Below are 17,687 nucleotides of genomic sequence, written 5' to 3' on the forward strand. Positions count from 1 at the left end.
ACCTTCACTAGATTCGGAAAACCTAACTAACTACCAGCCAGTTGCTAATTCCCCTTTCCTGAGCAAAGTTCTGAAGAGAGTGGCTGCAGACCAGATCCAGTTACTCTTCGAAGAAACTGATTTTCTGGATCCATTTCAATCAGGGTTTTGGCACAGAAACTGCTTTGGTTGCCCTGTATAATGACCTCTGTTGAGAGAGAAACAAGGGAAACATGCCCCCGTTAATTCTCCTTGACCTCTCAGTGGCTTTCGATACCATTGACCATGCTATCCTTCTGGATCAACTGTCTGAACTAGGGGTGGGTGGCACTGCTTTGCAGTGGTTCCAGTCCTACTTGGATGGCCATTCCCAGAGGGTGTTGCTTGGGGAATTGTTATGTACTGAGTTGAATAGGATCCAAACTGCAGCAGTCTGATTGGTCCTAGAACAATAGGCTCCAAAAGGCAGCAGTCTGATTGGTCCTAGAACAATAGGATTCAGAATGCAGCAGTCTGATTGGTCCTAGAACAATGCAGCAGTATGATTGGTTAGCAGGAACCACCCAATCATGCTCCAGATAGAAGTGAATCCACAACCTGATTGGCCTACAGTAGAATCCTGGAATTAGCCAATCATGTGCAGCCCATTGTGTAAATAATGTATATAAAGCAGATACTTTGAGGGGACATTCATTCATTCCTCCTCACCACTATGAGCTGAATAAAGAGCATGAAATCACTTTGCGACTCTGAGTATATTTCACTGGCGACGAAGGTGGGATCCCGCTGAGCTGACTGCCACACACAGCACCGCAGCACCGCCACCTGCCGCACCGCTGCCTCGCACCGTGTATCCAGGCTTCAGCTCCGGGACACAAGGAACTCAGAATGGCAACTGACAGCAGCTTCTCGCCATTCAACCCAGCATCTGGAGACTGGGAAGCGTACGCCTCCCGTTTCACCTTCCTCCTAGAAGCCAAAGGGGTCACCGATGAAGAAGACGCCAAGAAGAGGGCAATATTCTTCAGCGTCTGCGGAGAGGAGACATTTGAAATCGCCTGGGCTCTCCTTGCGCCTGAAGACGTCGCTACTGTTCCATACAAAATAATAATGGAACAGCTGAAGGGGCACTTTTCGCCACAGCCCTCAGTGGTGGCTCGTCGAAATGCCTTCTACGCAAAGCGGCAAGCCCCTGGGGAAACCATAACTGGGTTTGTGACCTCTCTCCGCCAAGCTGCCCGGTTCTGCAACTTCTCAGAGCTGGAGAACATGCTTCGTGACCGCCTCGTCGGTGGCCTGAAGGATGAGAAGCTGCAACGACGCCTCTACGCTAAGAAGAACCTAACGTTCCAGGTCGCTCTGGAGGAGGCCCTGGCAACGGAAGCTGCTGAGAGGTCGACGCAAGAGGCACGGCTGAGCCAGCCGTCCCAACCGAGGGTCCACCACGAAGACCTCACCAACGACTCGGGATCCGACAGGGAGGAGGTGCACCGAGTACAGCAGCGCACTCAAGCAGCCCACATACCACAGCTGCCTCGACGAGAAGGAGGGAACTGCGCAAGCTGTGGAGAAAGTCACGAGAGGAGGACCTGCCGTTTCCGCAACGCAGAGTGCAGGCAGTGCAGAAAATTGGGACACATCGCCCGGGTGTGTCGGGCTCGGCCCACCCGAAGCCAGGCATCAGATGACCAATCCAAGAGCCCCAGGTCCCGGGGCCCAACGCACCAAGGCAACTCGACGGAGCTCACAGACTTCCAGGTATACCAGTTGCCCCACCCCAACGTAGAGAAAATTTATGTAGAGGTACAGATAGAGGGGGCCCCATGCCGCATGGAGCTTGACACGGGTTCAACTCTATCCATAATCTCGGCAAGGACCTTAAGGAAACTGTGTCCTACTGGGGGTCCCAAACTCAGGCCGGCCCCATTCACCCTCCGGGACTTCCAGAAACGTAAGGTCCCCACAATGGGGGTGGGGACCTTCAGGGTGCAATACCGAGGGCGGACGCGGCAACTGGACTTGCTTGTGGTCAAGGGCCCCTACATTAGCTTACTGGGGTTGGCATGGTTTGGACCACTGGGACTAGCCATCACCGGGGTGAACCACATGAGCTTACAAGTGGACGTGGACGCCATATGCAAGGAGTTTCCGGGGGTTTTCGATGGGAAATTGGGACAGTATACGGGCCCCCCCATTGCTCTACAGCTTGACCCCGCAGTACGACCAGTCAGGCTCAAGGCCCGCCGGGTCCCATTCACCCTGAAACCCCGTATAGACGAGGAATTGGACCGACTCGTGGAGCAAGGAGTGCTGGAGCCGGTGCCTAATGCCCCCTGGGAAACCCCAATCGTCACACCCGTCAAGCCTAATGGTTCGGTCCGCATCTGCGCAGACTACAAATGTACCATAAACAAGGCCCTCATGGCCCATGCATACCCAGTGCCAGTGGTCAGCCATGTCCTTGCCACCCTGGCTGGGTCGAAAATTTTTGGCAAGCTGGACTTGGCCCAAGCATATCAACAGCTGCCAGTAGATGAGGCCACAGCAGAGGCACAGACGATTGTGACGCACAGAGGAGCGTTCAGGGTAAAGCGGCTGCAATTCGGGGTCAGCGTGGCACCAGGCATATTCCAGAATCTAATGGACTCTCTCCTTAAAGGGATTCCTGGTGTCACCCCCTTCTTTGATGATGTGTTGATTGCCGGGCCCACACCAGAGGAGTTTGAGGACCGCCTCCGCACTGTTCTGCACCGTTTCCAGATGGCGGGTCTCAAGGTGAAGCGGGAAAAAATGTCTACTAGGAGTGCCTCAAGTGGACTTTCTGGGATTTATGGTGGATGCAGAAGGGGTTCACCCGACTGGGGACAAGGTACGGGCCATTTGTGATGCCCCAGCGCCCAAGAACAAGACTGAACTTCAGGCCTTCTTGGGATTATTGAACTTTTACCATTCCTTCCTTCCCCACAAGGCGGCGGTAGCGGAGCCCCTACACAGACTCCTGGACAAGCGGGCCCCTTGGGTGTGGGGCCAGCGCCAGGAGGCCGCATTCCAGGCAGTCAAGGACTTGCTTGTCTCAAACTCGGTCTTGGCACACTTCGACGAGAGGCTGCCGGTGGTGCTAGCATGCGACGCCTCGCCCTATGGCATCGGCGCTGTCCTGGGACACCAACTCCCGGATGGAAGAGAGGTACCGGTAGCATACTTTTCCCAGACACTCAACGAAACCGAGCGGAACTACTCGCAAATCGACAAGGAGGGTCTGGCAATCGTGAAGGGAGTAAAAAAATTCCATGATTTCTTGTACGGGCGGCCCTTCACCGTGGTGACTGACCACAAGCCGTTGCTTGGCTTGTTTGCCCCCGAAAAGCAGACCCCCCAAGTGCTGTCTCCTCGCGTCCTCAGGTGGTCAATTTTCCTTGCCAGCTACCAGTATGCACTGATTCACCGCCCTGGAAAGGCGATGGGCCATGCAGACGCCCTCAGCAGGCTACCACTACCGGAAACAGGCCCCGACCCAGCACCTGCACAAGAGGTTATGAGCCTGGAGCTGCTTCCTGACCGCCCCATTCAGGCACAAGAAGTTGCACACCATTCCAAGAAAGATAGGGTCATCTCCCGGGTCCTGGACTGGGTGTGGAGGGGATGGCCCAGCCGCAGCCCCGGGCCAGAATTCGCCGGCTACACAACCCGCAAACATGAACTGTCAGCCCACAAGGGGTGCCTGTTATGGGGAAGCAGGGTCGTTGTTCCCCAGCCCCTCCGCAAAAGGGTCCTCACAGCCCTACACGAGACACACCCAGGGGTAGTAAGAATGAAGGCCCTTGCCAGGAGTTATGTGTGGTGGCCGGGGATCGACGGAGAGATAGAGGCCTGGGTCAAACACTGCCAGGCCTGCCAGGAATCCCGCCCAGATCCCCCAAGGGCCCCAGTCCAGTCCTGGGAGTCCGCCCGAGCACCATGGTCACGCCTGCATGTGGACTTCGCTGGCCCCTTTCAGGGGAAAACATTCTTCATAGTGGTGGACTCCTACACCAAATGGCTGGAAGTCGCACTGGTACCGTCCACTTCTACGTCCGCAGCCATCCGGGTACTACGCAGGCTGTTTGCAACCCACGGGCTCCCTGACACTCTCGTCTCAGACAACGGGACTGCATTTACATCAGGAGAATTTCAAACCTTCACAGTGCAGAACGCCATCCGCCACATCCGTTCGGCGCCATTCCACCCTGCCACCAATGGCCAAGCAGAACGCATGGTGCGGACCACCAAGGACACCCTTCGCCGCATGACGCAAGGGGATTGGGAGTACCGCCTTGCCACATTCCTTCTAGCACAGCACAGCACCCCCAGCTCAACGACTGGCCGGAGCCCCGCTGAACTACTAATGGGTCGGCGCCTTGCAATCAGATTGGACCGCCTTCACCCCGATAGAGCTCAGGATGAGGTAGTGGTGGGGGAAGGCAGGAACCCCCGGACCTTCGAGGCCCAGGACCCAGTGTACGCAAAGAATTTTGGGGCAGGCCCTGCATGGGTACCTGCCACAGTCACCAGGGTCACGGGCCCCGTGTCGTACGAGGTGCTAACAGATGGGGGGCAATGCTGGCGCCGCCACTGCGACCAGATACGGCGACGATTCCCGGGAGAAAACCAGGAGGAGGAGGACAGGTCAGAGGAGTCCCAAGGGAACAGTGGGGCAGTGAGGCCCATAGAGCAGCAGGGGCAAGCAGGAGAGGCAGAATCAGTAAATACAGAGAGGACCCGCGAGGCCGAAAGGACACCGGAACCAGAACCACGACTGAGCGAGCCGGTTGCGCCAGACCAAACAGCCCCATCCTTGGAACACGAGCCAGAACCTGAACCCCGGACCAGGGAACACCCCAGGCCGCAACGCACACGTAGGCCACCGGCGTACCTTGAGGACTATGAATGCGACCTTCCGGGCAGGACTGGAACTTAGAGGGGAGGGGTGTTATGTACTGAGTTGAATAGGATCCAAACTGCAGCAGTCTGATTGGTCCTAGAACAATAGGCTCCAAAAGGCAGCAGTCTGATTGGTCCTAGAACAATAGGATTCAGAATGCAGCAGTCTGATTGGTCCTAGAACAATGCAGCAGTATGATTGGTTAGCAGGAACCACCCAATCATGCTCCAGATAGAAGTGAATCCACAACCTGATTGGCCTACAGTAGAATCCTGGAATTAGCCAATCATGTGCAGCCCATTGTGTAAATAATGTATATAAAGCAGATACTTTGAGGGGACATTCATTCATTCCTCCTCACCACTATGAGCTGAATAAAGAGCATGAAATCACTTTGCGACTCTGAGTATATTTCAGGAATGCTTTTCAGCTCCATGGAACCTCCAATGTGGGGTTCCACAGGGCTCAATCCTATCCCCTATGTTGTTTAACATCTACATGAAACCGCTGGGTGGGGTTATCCAGTGGTCTGGATTACGTGGTCAGCAGCATGCTGATGACACTCAGCTCTATTTCTCCTTTACATTTGCAGGTGAGGCAGTGGAAGTGCTGGACCAGTGTCTTCCCTCAGTGATGGATTGGATGAGAGCCAACAAACTGAAACTCAATCCAGATAAGACTGAGACACTATTAGTGGATGGTTCCCTAGACTGGATGGGTGGGAGTTCACTTGCTCTTGATGCAGTTACACTTCCTCTGAAGGAGCAGGTTCATAGCTTGGGAGTACTACTGGATCCTTTGCTGTCACTCAAAGTTCACGTGGCCTCAGTGGCCTGGAGTGCCTTCCATCAGCTTCAGCTGGTGGCCTAGCTATGCACCCTATCTGGACAGGAATAGCCTAACTACTGTTGTCTATGCTCTGATAACCTCAAGGTTAGATTACTGCAATAAGTTATACATAACCTCTTGGCCTCTGAAGATGGTTCAGAAACTTTACCTCGTGCAGAATTCAATGGCCAGGTTGTTCACTGGAGCAAGATGGTTTGAACATATTACACTTATCCTGGTCTGACTGCACTGGCTATCATTTAGTCCCTGTGGAACGCCCTCCCAATAATAATAATAATAATAATAATAATAATAATAATTGACAGAATTATAGAAACTGCGTGAGAAGATGGATGGAACTGGTGTGCAGGCTAGTTGTACTCAAGCCTGATCTCTGTGTGGTTGCTTTGAAATGATCACTAGCTGGGACTGATGGGAATTGTAGTCCAAAACATATTGAGGGGAACAAGTTTGGGGTAGGCTGCAGTAAGGTCCCCAGTGTGTAGTCATCATACCATGGAGAGGAAACTCATCCAGAGGGAGCAAAAAAGCTGTACATGCAGGTTCAGATCATGGATACAACACTCTTCACAGCTCCATAAGACGTATGATAGAGGATAGAGCAGCTCCAAAACAACATGAAATCAAGAGAGCTCACATAGAACTGAATGTCTCATTTAAAATAAAAGAATAACCCAAGAACAATCAATGCCTGTTTTCTCAAACTTATCACAGGAATAACAAAAGATATATTAGGGGACCAAACTAGAAAAGACACACAAGATCCATGGTCAGCTCTCCTGACATTTCTATCAGGATTTGTTCTGTGGTACTGAAGGGGTCAGTAATCTATTCCTCATGTCATTCTTCAAATTCAAATGCCTACACACTACAAATGCTATGTGTGAGGAAAATGTGTAAGTTTCCCTGCACGGCAACAGAGTAATATTACCAGTGGGGTTTGCCTTTTACAGCATTTTAATTTTTTTCAATGAGGAGACAATATTTCTATCCATGAGGAAGAATATTTACTTTGGGGGGACAGTATTAAGTCTATGAAGGACAATGGTTAAAACAGTCATTACTAAAGTTCTTTCGGGGAAACATTCACTGTTTAAAGTAGTATCAGATGTATGGTGTGAATATGGCCTATGTCAAGTTAAAAATGTGACCGTTTTAAGAGTTTGCAGTAGTGTAGGTTGCTGTTGGCTCCTTTAGCTGCATCTTTTCGATTTATTCCAAGTTTCTGGAGAAACAATGGTGAAGTGCTGTTTTCAACCATTCAGTCCTGGATGATAAATTTCTTGAATCTCTTACAATGTATATGTTTTCTGGCTCTTGTATCTGGGCCTGTATTGACATTTTTTGTTTATATATCATTAGATAAATATGTCCTAGCAGTTCTTAATTTCCCCCCAAAATGACTTAAGAAAAAATGATACATGGATTTTGCATACTAATATGATATAACAATCAACATTTGTTTGGAATCACCAAATAATATTCACATATGACCAGCTAGCCAACAACAAACCATGACTTAAGGTCAGCTACTGATCATGGCTTGCTAGAGAGCAACATATCACTCTTCCTGGTTTAGATATAATGGGAAGCTAAGTCTTCTGGCTTTGCTCCTCCACTAGCGCAAATGTTATAAGCAAAGTGGGAGCGATTTAGCAGTGTGCACTAGCAAGCTGCTCGTTCACAATAAACCATGATTAGCCTTAAAGTTTGATTCACCCTACAGGAGAAAACAGATACCATGCAGATAAGTTGTGCTGAACTAGGCATCATTGTTGTGAAATCCTATCATTCTAACACTTCCCAGAACCAAAGAGTTTGGCTAAAACTTAGCAGTCTAGTTACTTCAAATCTGACAGTTGTGTGGGAAGCTCAAGTTTTATGTTTCGGCTGGCCAAAGGCAGGGTATATTTTATATCCTATATTCATTTTACAGTATGCAACAGCCAACTTAAAAAAAGCTGCATTCGCACAACACCTTTGTTTCACAATTTTGTTTTGTTATTAAGCTAAGGGCGGGTGGGGAGGACCACTAGAACTACATCTTCAGAATGTTTTTATGGTGTTGTAAATCACCCTGAGTGTTGTGGCTGCAATTGGAGTCCAGAGTTTAAATTCTCTTTAACAGAATTAATAAATAAATTTAGAGACAGAAAATAACAAAAAGGAACCTTTTTTTTAAAAAAAGGGCATTTATCCTAAGCCAGTTTTCTTACCCTTTTAAAGAATAAGGTAGAAGTGGGATTCTACACATAAGTTGAAATATATACACCTTTTTGCACACACCAGCTCCCTAAACATTGTTAACTCACAGGAAGCACCTTGTTCAAAATGTTGCTTAACCTTAGAAATTGCTCTCTCTACTTTTTTTTTATCCTGCATCATTTATCGTTGTATTTCTAAAGTTGCCTTGAAACCAATATTGAAGCATAGTATAGAAAGATATGCAGGTATGCAAATGAAAAGTGGGGCAATTCCTCCCTTCCACCTGCTGCTTTCTAACTCTGTGCTTTACACAGTGAGCCATTGGAGAACACTGCCATCAATGTGTGTCTGTGAATTCCCTTGTTGCATGACACTAATTAGGTTTTTGCAGTTCTTATCATGGAAAAGTGGATATCATGCTACTATGGGAACTGTGGATAAGCAAAGCCAGTTTGCTATGGAAATGATAGATGATAACCTAGTAGATATTTTGTTGCATATGCTGACACTTTGAAAACGTCTCAGATTTTAGGAAGTGTTTTGGAGAACATTTTAAGAAAGCAGACTTCTGTTTTCAGGCCTATTAGTTTCATCAGTGTTAAACAACTAAATATACATGCGTTAAATGGAGGTAGAGCATATGATTTATTCACTTATTCAATGGGATTTGAAAGTCCTTGAAAACTGTGAACCTGGTGTTTTAGGAAGACAGCAACCCCTTCCAGAACAGGTTGAATACCATTCTCTTGGTGGACAGACCATCAACCAAGATTGCATGGTCCCACAAGAGGATTTGGTTTATTTATTTATTTGTTTCATTCACTTATTTTTTTCAGGCCACTGTATAGAGTACAGCTTAGGCTGTCGATATACAAAGGTTGGTCAACCACTGTTATTCATTCTGGTATACAGTGGTACCTCAGGTTAAGTACTTAAACTCACAAATTTTCCACATATCATACAAATGATACAAGAGCATTCTTATAGGAATTCCAGAACAAAATTCAGTCCTGCTGTTCCGAAGTTTATTATACCAGCAAGCAAGCACACTAAAGAAGAAGAGTGTTGGTATTTAAGTTACTGTGTTTGAATGTGCCTCCTTATTCCAAGTATCAGGTACTTCACAGTATTAACAGGAATAAACAACTATATTTAAAGTGTTCTCAAAGCAAAATGTTATAGCATAACTAGTAGAGTTTGTTTATGTACCATTCATGATCTGGAGATAAGGGCAAAATTAAAGTTTCATAAACCACATGGCAACATTTTGTAATACTTTCACCCAGGAGAGGCTATATTAAGAAACATGGTCAATACTTTATTACGACTAGGTAAAAAGCTATTGTATTTGCCTGCATTCCAGATGGTTTAGCCACTGTCATGAAGTTCTGAATTCAACAAAATGCAAGGAGAACCTATAGTATTCATCATTAATATTTCTGCACTTGCATTGTATTACAACTTTTGCTTAGTAGAGCAGGTCAGCTGTGCAAATAAGCATGTTAAAATGGCGTCTGTTTTATATGAATGTGGACACAGCCTTAATGTTGCAGTTATCACCTGCTAATCATGTCTCCATTGTAAAACCAGACCATTTATTCTGCAGGAATATAAATAGTATGGGCAGGGTCCAGCCAAAGCTAAGTAATACAGTGATACAGATATAAGTGTTTTCCCCTGGAAATATGTAGTACTTAAAAGAGTTTAACTTCGGCTGAATGATCACCTATGAAATCTACCCAAAAACTTATTACAAAATAAATTGTCTCTATTTATAGCAACAGACAGAGGAGAATTCTTATTCAAAATCTATTCTATACATGATAGCTCTTTCTATTTTGAGAAGAGTCATTGTGTCCTTGATCCACAAAATTTACCATCTAAATGTGTAGGGAAAAGAGATGGAATCACAGCTACTTACACTACTCTGTGCTTTCATCGTATGACTATATTGCAGAAATAATGAGAATGTTTCATGACTAACTGCAATGAACACATTAAAAATGAAGATTGGGTCGTTTAAATTGCTTCATGCATTTTGAATCTGATGAATTCATTTACAGTCATTAAAATATCATATAGGGATATTTGACCTTACAACCCCATTTGGGTTGGGGTTTTTTTTTTGTTTTTTGTTTTGGTTTATAATGAATATTTTTGCTAGCTTAAAGACGGGGATCTTTAAACTAATTCCAGTAGCTTGTCAATTCACTTCTTTTGATGGCTGTGTAATTTTTATTTAAATCTGCTTTAAAGAAAAATCCTATTATATCACATTATTTCTAAATGTGCTATATAAAACCTGTGGAGCACTTCTATTGCTGCCGTGTAACAAAACCTGAAGCCACTTGAACTACTGGAGTATTTAAACCTATTTGGGTGAGTGTGCGCTTTTAAGCTAAATTACAGGGCAAATGAGCTTTTGTGTATGGAAACAATTTGCCCACATGTCCAGGCAAGATTTATGTAGAGACAAGAAATTGCTTACTTATTCCACTGAATTATACAAAGTAGCTGTCTGCCCTTTTTCAATTGGAACCATCTATAATTTGTTTTTATTTTCTCCCTCTCCCCTTAAAAAAGAAAAAAAGAAAAAAGAAAACAAAGAGCAGGATGTCACTAAATCAGGAAATTTGGATATAATCATCAAATCTAGCAGTTCATATATATAGGTCAAATTGACGTGTGAGCTTCCCTTATGAAACAAAGACTAATGTGATTTCAGACCATAATTTCATAGGAGTAACTGCAATACATGTTTTGAAGAAGTCACTGACTATAGAATAAATCAATATTAAATGCTTTATACAGGAAGCATACTTTCAGAAGATGGTCCTTGAGGCTTTTCTCTAGATGATATCCTAATTACAAGTGCAAGCTTATTACAGTTTATCTCTCCCTTCAATTATTTACAGGGCAAAAAGGCAAGAGGTACTGCATTAGCTATATTAAAATATTGTGTGCTTTGTTTCTCTATTATTAATAACATACAAAAATAGCTCAGGCAAATATTCCCGTGCAAAAGTGTGCTTTCCCTACCTGAGCTCATTCATTTATTATTCATATTGTTATGTGCAGAAAAGTAAAACAGAAAAGAAAAACACACCAAACCCTTTAGGCTTCTACTTTGCATTACTGAAATAATGAAGGGTGCACTTCAGTCATAAACCATAACACTTGGTAATAAATGATTCTGTTGTCTCATATGCATGTGTTGGCTTAAACCTGAGTCGACACAGAGCTTCTAAGCACCAACCATATTCCAATGCCTACTATGGTTTCAATTCAAAATATCCAAAAGTGCTGATACATTTAGTAAGACAACAACAACAACTTGAGGTTACTTTTTATGAAATGCAGCTAAACTGTTGCAACTTGATGTGAAATAATGTGATTGCTAACAGATAAGAATTTGCCAAGCTCAAACTGCTGCTGCCAAAGACACCAAGGCAGAGAGAGTTCAGAGATCCATGTTTCTCAAAGCAGGAGGCCAAGGGTTCCCAATATAGCTGCTAGGAGAAGTGTGAGTTCCTTCCCATTCCCTCTTATCATAGGCTCAGCACTCCTGCCTACTAGCCACAGCCTGGTCACTGCTCCATTTTATAATTTACAGGCTTATGTGGCTTCCCTCTAAGAGAAGCAAGATACTATTACAATAACTAGCATGTGAACTCTTCTAGTTTGTATAAATGCTAAGATTTGGGGACTTTGGGGATACCCATGTGAACACTAGCAGTCTCAGATTAATTTAATGAATGTCTGAGAACATATGTAAATAGACACACACACACAATTAGTAGGTGCTAACAGTCCTATTTCAGTGATTGTCAACATTCACCTGCCTATATGTAAGTTTTAAGACAATTTGTCTGAGACTGTCAATGTTCACAACTGAATTTTCACATTCATCACATTTTGGACGGTTGCATTTTGGATGGTCCGTTAGCTAGAAAACCATTACTGTATAATGATTGTCAAAGTTCACATATGATACAATTTGTGTATTGTGTGCAATGCTAGTAGCTGGAGAACATTTGGGATGCCAAATATTCCAGACAGTTGATGCAACCAGCCCTGAATTTGCCAGTTTGCAGCATGATGTACCGACTGGCCTTAGGGATTCCACAGGCATCCATAGTCACAGACATGAGCATAACAAGAGATGTCAAATGCACTTGAACAGAAAAACAAAACAAAACAGCAAACAACAAATCCATCTGCAATCAAACTAGCTTCGAGTGCTGTACTTTCACTGAAAGAGATTCCTCTGACTCTCATCATCCAGTGATGAGAGATAAATGAGAGTTAAATCTGAGCTTCATTAAAATGTAAACCACAGCTACTGGCAACTGATTTCATTTTTAACAGTCTGGCTAACATTTTAAATTTCTGAAAGCAAACTTTCAAATGCACACCATCACCGTCATTTTAAAAAGGGTTTTCTGTTGCAATCCAGCTGTTTCCAGACTTGAAAGTATCTTTAAGGTAAGTTGCAAGTTACAATGCACTTATAACAAGGGGGAAAGGCAACAGAATGTGGATGAGGGCTGGCTAAACTTGATCCCATTTTGTTACTGCACAGAACAGAGATGGAAGGAGCGGAAATGGGGAAGGCTTCACTTAAATCCCCAAGGGAAGCCCCAAAGCCCAGGGGCAGCGAAATGCCCATCTCCGCACTGATCTCTATTTAGCATTGTGGAAGGGGAGAAAAGAGCGTTGTCAGCTGAGGAAACATCTCAGAAGGAGGCAGAAAAGAAAAGAAAAAGAAAAAGAAAAGAAGAAGGAATGTTCTCTGGATGAAGGAAGGCAGCGTGAGGAAAAGGGGAGGGGTGAAGAGGAGGGGAGAGAGAAGACAGCTGAAGACAAGGAGAAAACAGAGGAGGAGAAGGGTCAAGAGTGGCTGATAGACATGAGAAAGGAGGGAAGCCTGGGAGATGGCAGCAAGGCAAGAGATGGGCACAGAGAGGCAGCTCTTGCAGTTCAGTGACCCAGCCAGCTTCAGAGGGGAAAGCCTGACACTCATTTCTTTCTCTCTCTCCCAAACACACGCAAATATATATATATACAGTATCCTGAGAGGGAGCAGAGGAGAGGCAGAGCCAGGAAAGGGGCTGCAGGCTCTTTCCTGTATGTGTGTGTGTATGTGTGTGTGTGACTGTAACCTGATGCCATCCCCAAGAGCCTTCCCCCTCCCCCTTCCCCCAGAGCACCCCTCCCTCCCTCCCTCCCTCCCGGCTATAGTTAGCAAGCCTGCAAAACTGCAGCCCAGCCCTGCCCTGCCGCCCCCCTGTGCCCTTCCCTGGCAAGGGAAAAAAAAGAAGAAGAAGAAGAAGGCGGCGGCGGAGGAGAGAGGGAGAGCAGCCCGGCGGCAGTACCGTACCTTAGCCTGCAGATACTGGGGGTAGTAGTAGGTGGTGTACTGGGGGTACATCTGCTGTTTCCACACTTTGCCCATGAAGCTGGAATAAGGGAGCCCGCAGCGCAGGGATGAGGGAGGGCACTTGACAGGGGGAGGGGAAGGGGGGGGGGAGAGAGAGGAAAGAGAAGGAGACGGAGAAAGGAAGGCGCGGGAGGGGGGGGGGAGAGGCTCGCTCTCTCGCTCTCCCTTGCGCGCGCGCTCTCCCGCTCTCCCTCCAAATGTCCCCGGCTCGGCTTCTTTCTTCCTGGCGGCGGTAGCTGCGGGGCTCCTCCTTCCTCGGCTGAGCCCAGACCTTCCTCCTCCTGCTGTCCTGAAAGGCGTCAGCGGCGGCGGCGGCGGCAAGAAAGAGGCTGCAGAGGGCACCGAGGACGACACCAGAGCGCTCTCTTCTTCTCCCTCACACACTCTCTCTCTCTCGCGCGCGCGTGTGTATGCGCGAGGGGGAGGGCGCGCGCGCGCGCGAGGGCCGGGAGTCGCCTCTCTCTCTCTCTCTCTCTCTCTCTCTCTCGCTCGCTCGCCTCAGCAGCCCAGGCACGACCAGGGAACAGACGGCGCTACCACCACCAGCGCCCGGCCGGTTGGGAAGAGTCCTGCGCGCGGGCGCGGGAAGTGGGGTGTGTGTGTGTGTGTGTGTGTGTGTGTGTGTGTGTGTCGCTGACTGGAAAGCCGAGGGTGTCGTGCCCGCTGTGTGGCAATGCCAAGGGGTGGAAAGGAAAGGGCCGGGGTGAAAGAGAGCGAGGGTGGGGGTGGAAGAGGCGAGGCGAGGAGAAGAGAGGCGCGCGGGGAGGGCAAGGTGGGCGGCGCTTAATCCCGCCGAGGGTGGGACGGGCTTCCAGTGCTACTGACTTGGGGGAAGCGCGCGCGGCGAGCGCTCCGGAGTAACGTCCAGACGGTCGTCGTGAGGGGAGCTCCGAGAGGCAGCCGGGCCAGCAAGCGGCGGGAGCCGACCCACTCAGGGTTGCTTCAAAGGGGCACGGCAGCGTTGGCGCCCGGTGCTCTCCGGCTGCTGGACGTTGGAAAGCGAGAACTCAAAGAAAGGAGAGAGAGGAGAGGAACGGAGCACCTGCCTCCTGGGATTCCTGGCTGCTCGCTGTAGATGCTCAGCTGCCTCCCCGGGCCATTTTTGGAGAATTGAACGAGCCTCGCATTGTTCCTTGCAGAGCACGTTCCCTGCGCTGCTAGGGGCCACTTGACTGTTTTTTTGAAAGTTTATTTTGTTTGGTTTTTCAGGAACACACACACAGGGGTGCCTCGACTGTACATTATCAAAAAAGGCATCACAGAGCAGGAGGGAAACCCCCTCCCCCCAAAAAAGCCCGTTTCGGTGGGTTATATAATGCTCATTCTTGCAGCTCATTTCCCAAGCGAAATTCTGGAGGAATTGAAGGGTGTCATAGTCTCCATTCTGTAACATAGTTGACTTTCTACCCTCATTTAAGTTGCTCCTGGATACATTTGTGTCTATCTAGACTACATCTGACATTGTACCATTAAGTACTGTATATATATAAAATGCAGTAAAAGAAGTACAAGCATGATAGGAGCAGAGGTTGTTCATAATTCTGTCCTTGACTCTTGGCAGCTTGTTTCTCCCATTCAGTTTTCCAGTTCTTCCCATTTCTGGCTTCCAGAACTCATGCTGAGTTAGCTTCTCTGTGCAATTCCTTGTTTCAGGGTTGACCCTCTTCACCTAATAATCACCTCTTATAGTAACAGCAGTTGTCACTTGGAAAGAGTAAAGGAAAGAGCAATTCATAATGAAGTATGTCACACAGCATAGAAACAAATGTTTCTGGGTCGTCTTAAAAATTAACATAGGATTTAATAGCGTTCTTCTTCTCAACAACAGAGAAGCCTGGACTGACACATCATCAACATTTTTGGTACCACAACTAAAGAGGCAGGGAAATGCAGGCACATTTAGGCTGCAGTCCTATGCACACTTACATGAGAACAAGCTCCCATTACATCTTAACTTCGATGTACAGAATCTGGAGTCTTTGGAGAAAAATTACAAATATGATGATTTAGAATGTGCTTCATATTTATTACTGCTATTAACAACATTTCTAAGTTGTGATCAACTTCAACCCTTGAGGTGGTGTTCAACGATATATATGGAAACATAGTTAGAACATGGTGCTGATAAAGCCAAGGTTGCAGGTTTGATCCCTGTAAGGGACAGCTGCATGTTCCTGCATTGCAGGGGGTTGGACTGGATGCTCCTCAGGCTCCCTTCCAACTCTGTGATTCTATGAAATACATCATATACATAACAAAGCATTAAAATGCAGGAAGGAAATCTTCAGATGGAGGGCAGTATATAAACACAACAAATAATAATAGCAATAGTAATAAATGCAACTGAAAAATGAGGGCTTCTGTTTCCAGTGTTCAGAGGTGAGTGCAAATGCTTATGCAAACAAAACATGACTTGACACTAGGCAAAACTCCCCGAGAAGAAAATTTCACAGTGAGGTGCCACCACTGGAAAGACCCTCTCTGATCACAACCTGCCTGGTCTCAGAGAATAGTGAAACTCAGAAAGAGACGTTTGAGGAAAATCTTATGTGGGATGCTCATATTGAATAAAGGCTCCCATAAGAAATTTAGGTCTCACTCCAAGTCTTATAAATTTTGAGGCTGCAGTCCTATATCCCTTTTCATGGAAGAAAGACATACTGAACTCAATGAGATTGCTGCTGAGTAAGGATGTTATAGGACTGTAATGTGAATGTCAAAATCAGCTGTTTTAAGACTGATGAGATACATTCTCAATATGTTCTCCGATGCCTTTTGTACTATATATAATGTCCACTCACTCAAGGCAGCCCCATGTACGTACAACACTTTTCAGTAGCTCAAATGCAATGATATCAGAGCTTGGATAACTGGCCAGGTTTATGTCTTCAGCAGCTGCCCTCTGCAGTTTTGGCAGGACACTTAAATATTGTATTTAATTTGAAGTTTTGTGGTTGTATTATATGGGGGTGGAATACCTGATTTAGCTCACTGCTTGTTTATTTTTCATATTTATGAGGAAAATAAGTTTATGGCTAGTTTATGCTATTGATTACTAATTAGACAAACAGCAACTTTGTTTTTGTTGATAAGCAGAAGCAAGCATATACCGGTAATTGAAAAGATGGGTTCCTTTGCTTGTGCAGCAATGTATGTATGTACAGTTTTAATGGTTGATTTCCAGGTCTTTTACTTCTATGGGCCATCTGTAAATTTTGTTTGATTTCTGCTATAATCAATGTATAATACCAACCAGTTTTCTCCTGGTGAAATGTAGTATAGTAGTGTATGCAGAATGCTTTCACTCATGTATTCAGATGTGCTTTATTAAGGATTCTTGTTAAGTAGCAACAATGATCCATCCCCCACATCCTCACCATGATCTTCACACTCACAGCATTAGAACAGCATGTCTCTATGGCTGGCATTTACAAAGGTCAGCAGATGTACAGTGCTATGTCTGAACGGGTTCCATGGAACTTCATGGAGAAATATGTGGAGGGCATGAAGCATGTTTAGAATTAGAAAGGGTTAGACTTTGCAAGGTCAGAATATCTTTCTCTCTTTCTGAAGAAGAAAATGTTATAGTATTGAATATAATAAAGCAGATATGCTTCCTGTAAAACCTGCCAAAATTCAATGTTAGGTAGTCAAAACCAAACACAATCCCTTTTACCACTTAATATAATTTCAGCTGAATTGTAGGCTATGTACACATCACTGGCTTAAAACATAGTAAGGTGCTTTGTGCATGTGTATGTATATGTGTGAGAGAGTGAGAGAGGGTGAAGTGTCTTATTGCATTTCAAGACACATTTTTATGCTGCTGTATCCACCAGGGAGAGTCAGGGATGTTTTCACCTGATTCACATCACCTGTTTCTCTATGCTTGCAATAGGGCAGGCATAGGCAAACTCCAGTGCTCCAGATGTTTGGGACTACAATTCCCATCATCCCTGACCACTGGTCCTGTTAGTCCCAAACATCTGGAGGGCCAGAGTTTGCATCCCCAAACCCCTATTCAGTGAAAGCATCTTTTACACAGCTGCTTTAAATGTACACACCCCACCTTAACTGCATCTTTTGTTTTCAAATTGGATGGAAGCTGGTTTGAGGGGAAACATCAATCAGCAGTATTTCTTAGGAATCTACAAGATACAAATGGGTTGTGGCTAACATCACGCGTACTCGGCTTCAAACACCAGCAGTGGGAGCCAGTGTTAACAGTAATGTGTGCACTGTCTAAATCTGCAATGTTGTAGTCATTGTAAACTTGAAGCCAGACAAAAATGT

General features: G+C 45.9%; 1 protein-coding gene across 2 annotated transcripts in view; it reads right to left on the bottom strand.

Moving 5' to 3' along the window:
- RBMS1 (RNA binding motif single stranded interacting protein 1) overlaps window positions 1-13,810 on the bottom strand; it is a 126,068-nt gene extending 112,258 nt beyond the window's left edge. For both annotated transcript variants that reach the window (XM_081872734.1, XM_081872733.1), the window contains exon 1: window positions 13,335-13,810. In XM_081872734.1, the coding sequence (XP_081728860.1) occupies window positions 13,335-13,409 (75 nt within the window). In that variant the 5' untranslated portion in view covers window positions 13,410-13,810. The remainder of the gene's footprint in view (window positions 1-13,334) is intronic.
- Between the last annotated feature and the right edge of the window lie 3,877 nt (window positions 13,811-17,687).

Source organism: Podarcis erhardii (genome assembly GCF_964252035.2).
Source record: "Podarcis erhardii genome assembly, chromosome: 1".
Classification (NCBI taxonomy): domain Eukaryota; kingdom Metazoa; phylum Chordata; class Lepidosauria; order Squamata; family Lacertidae; genus Podarcis; species Podarcis erhardii.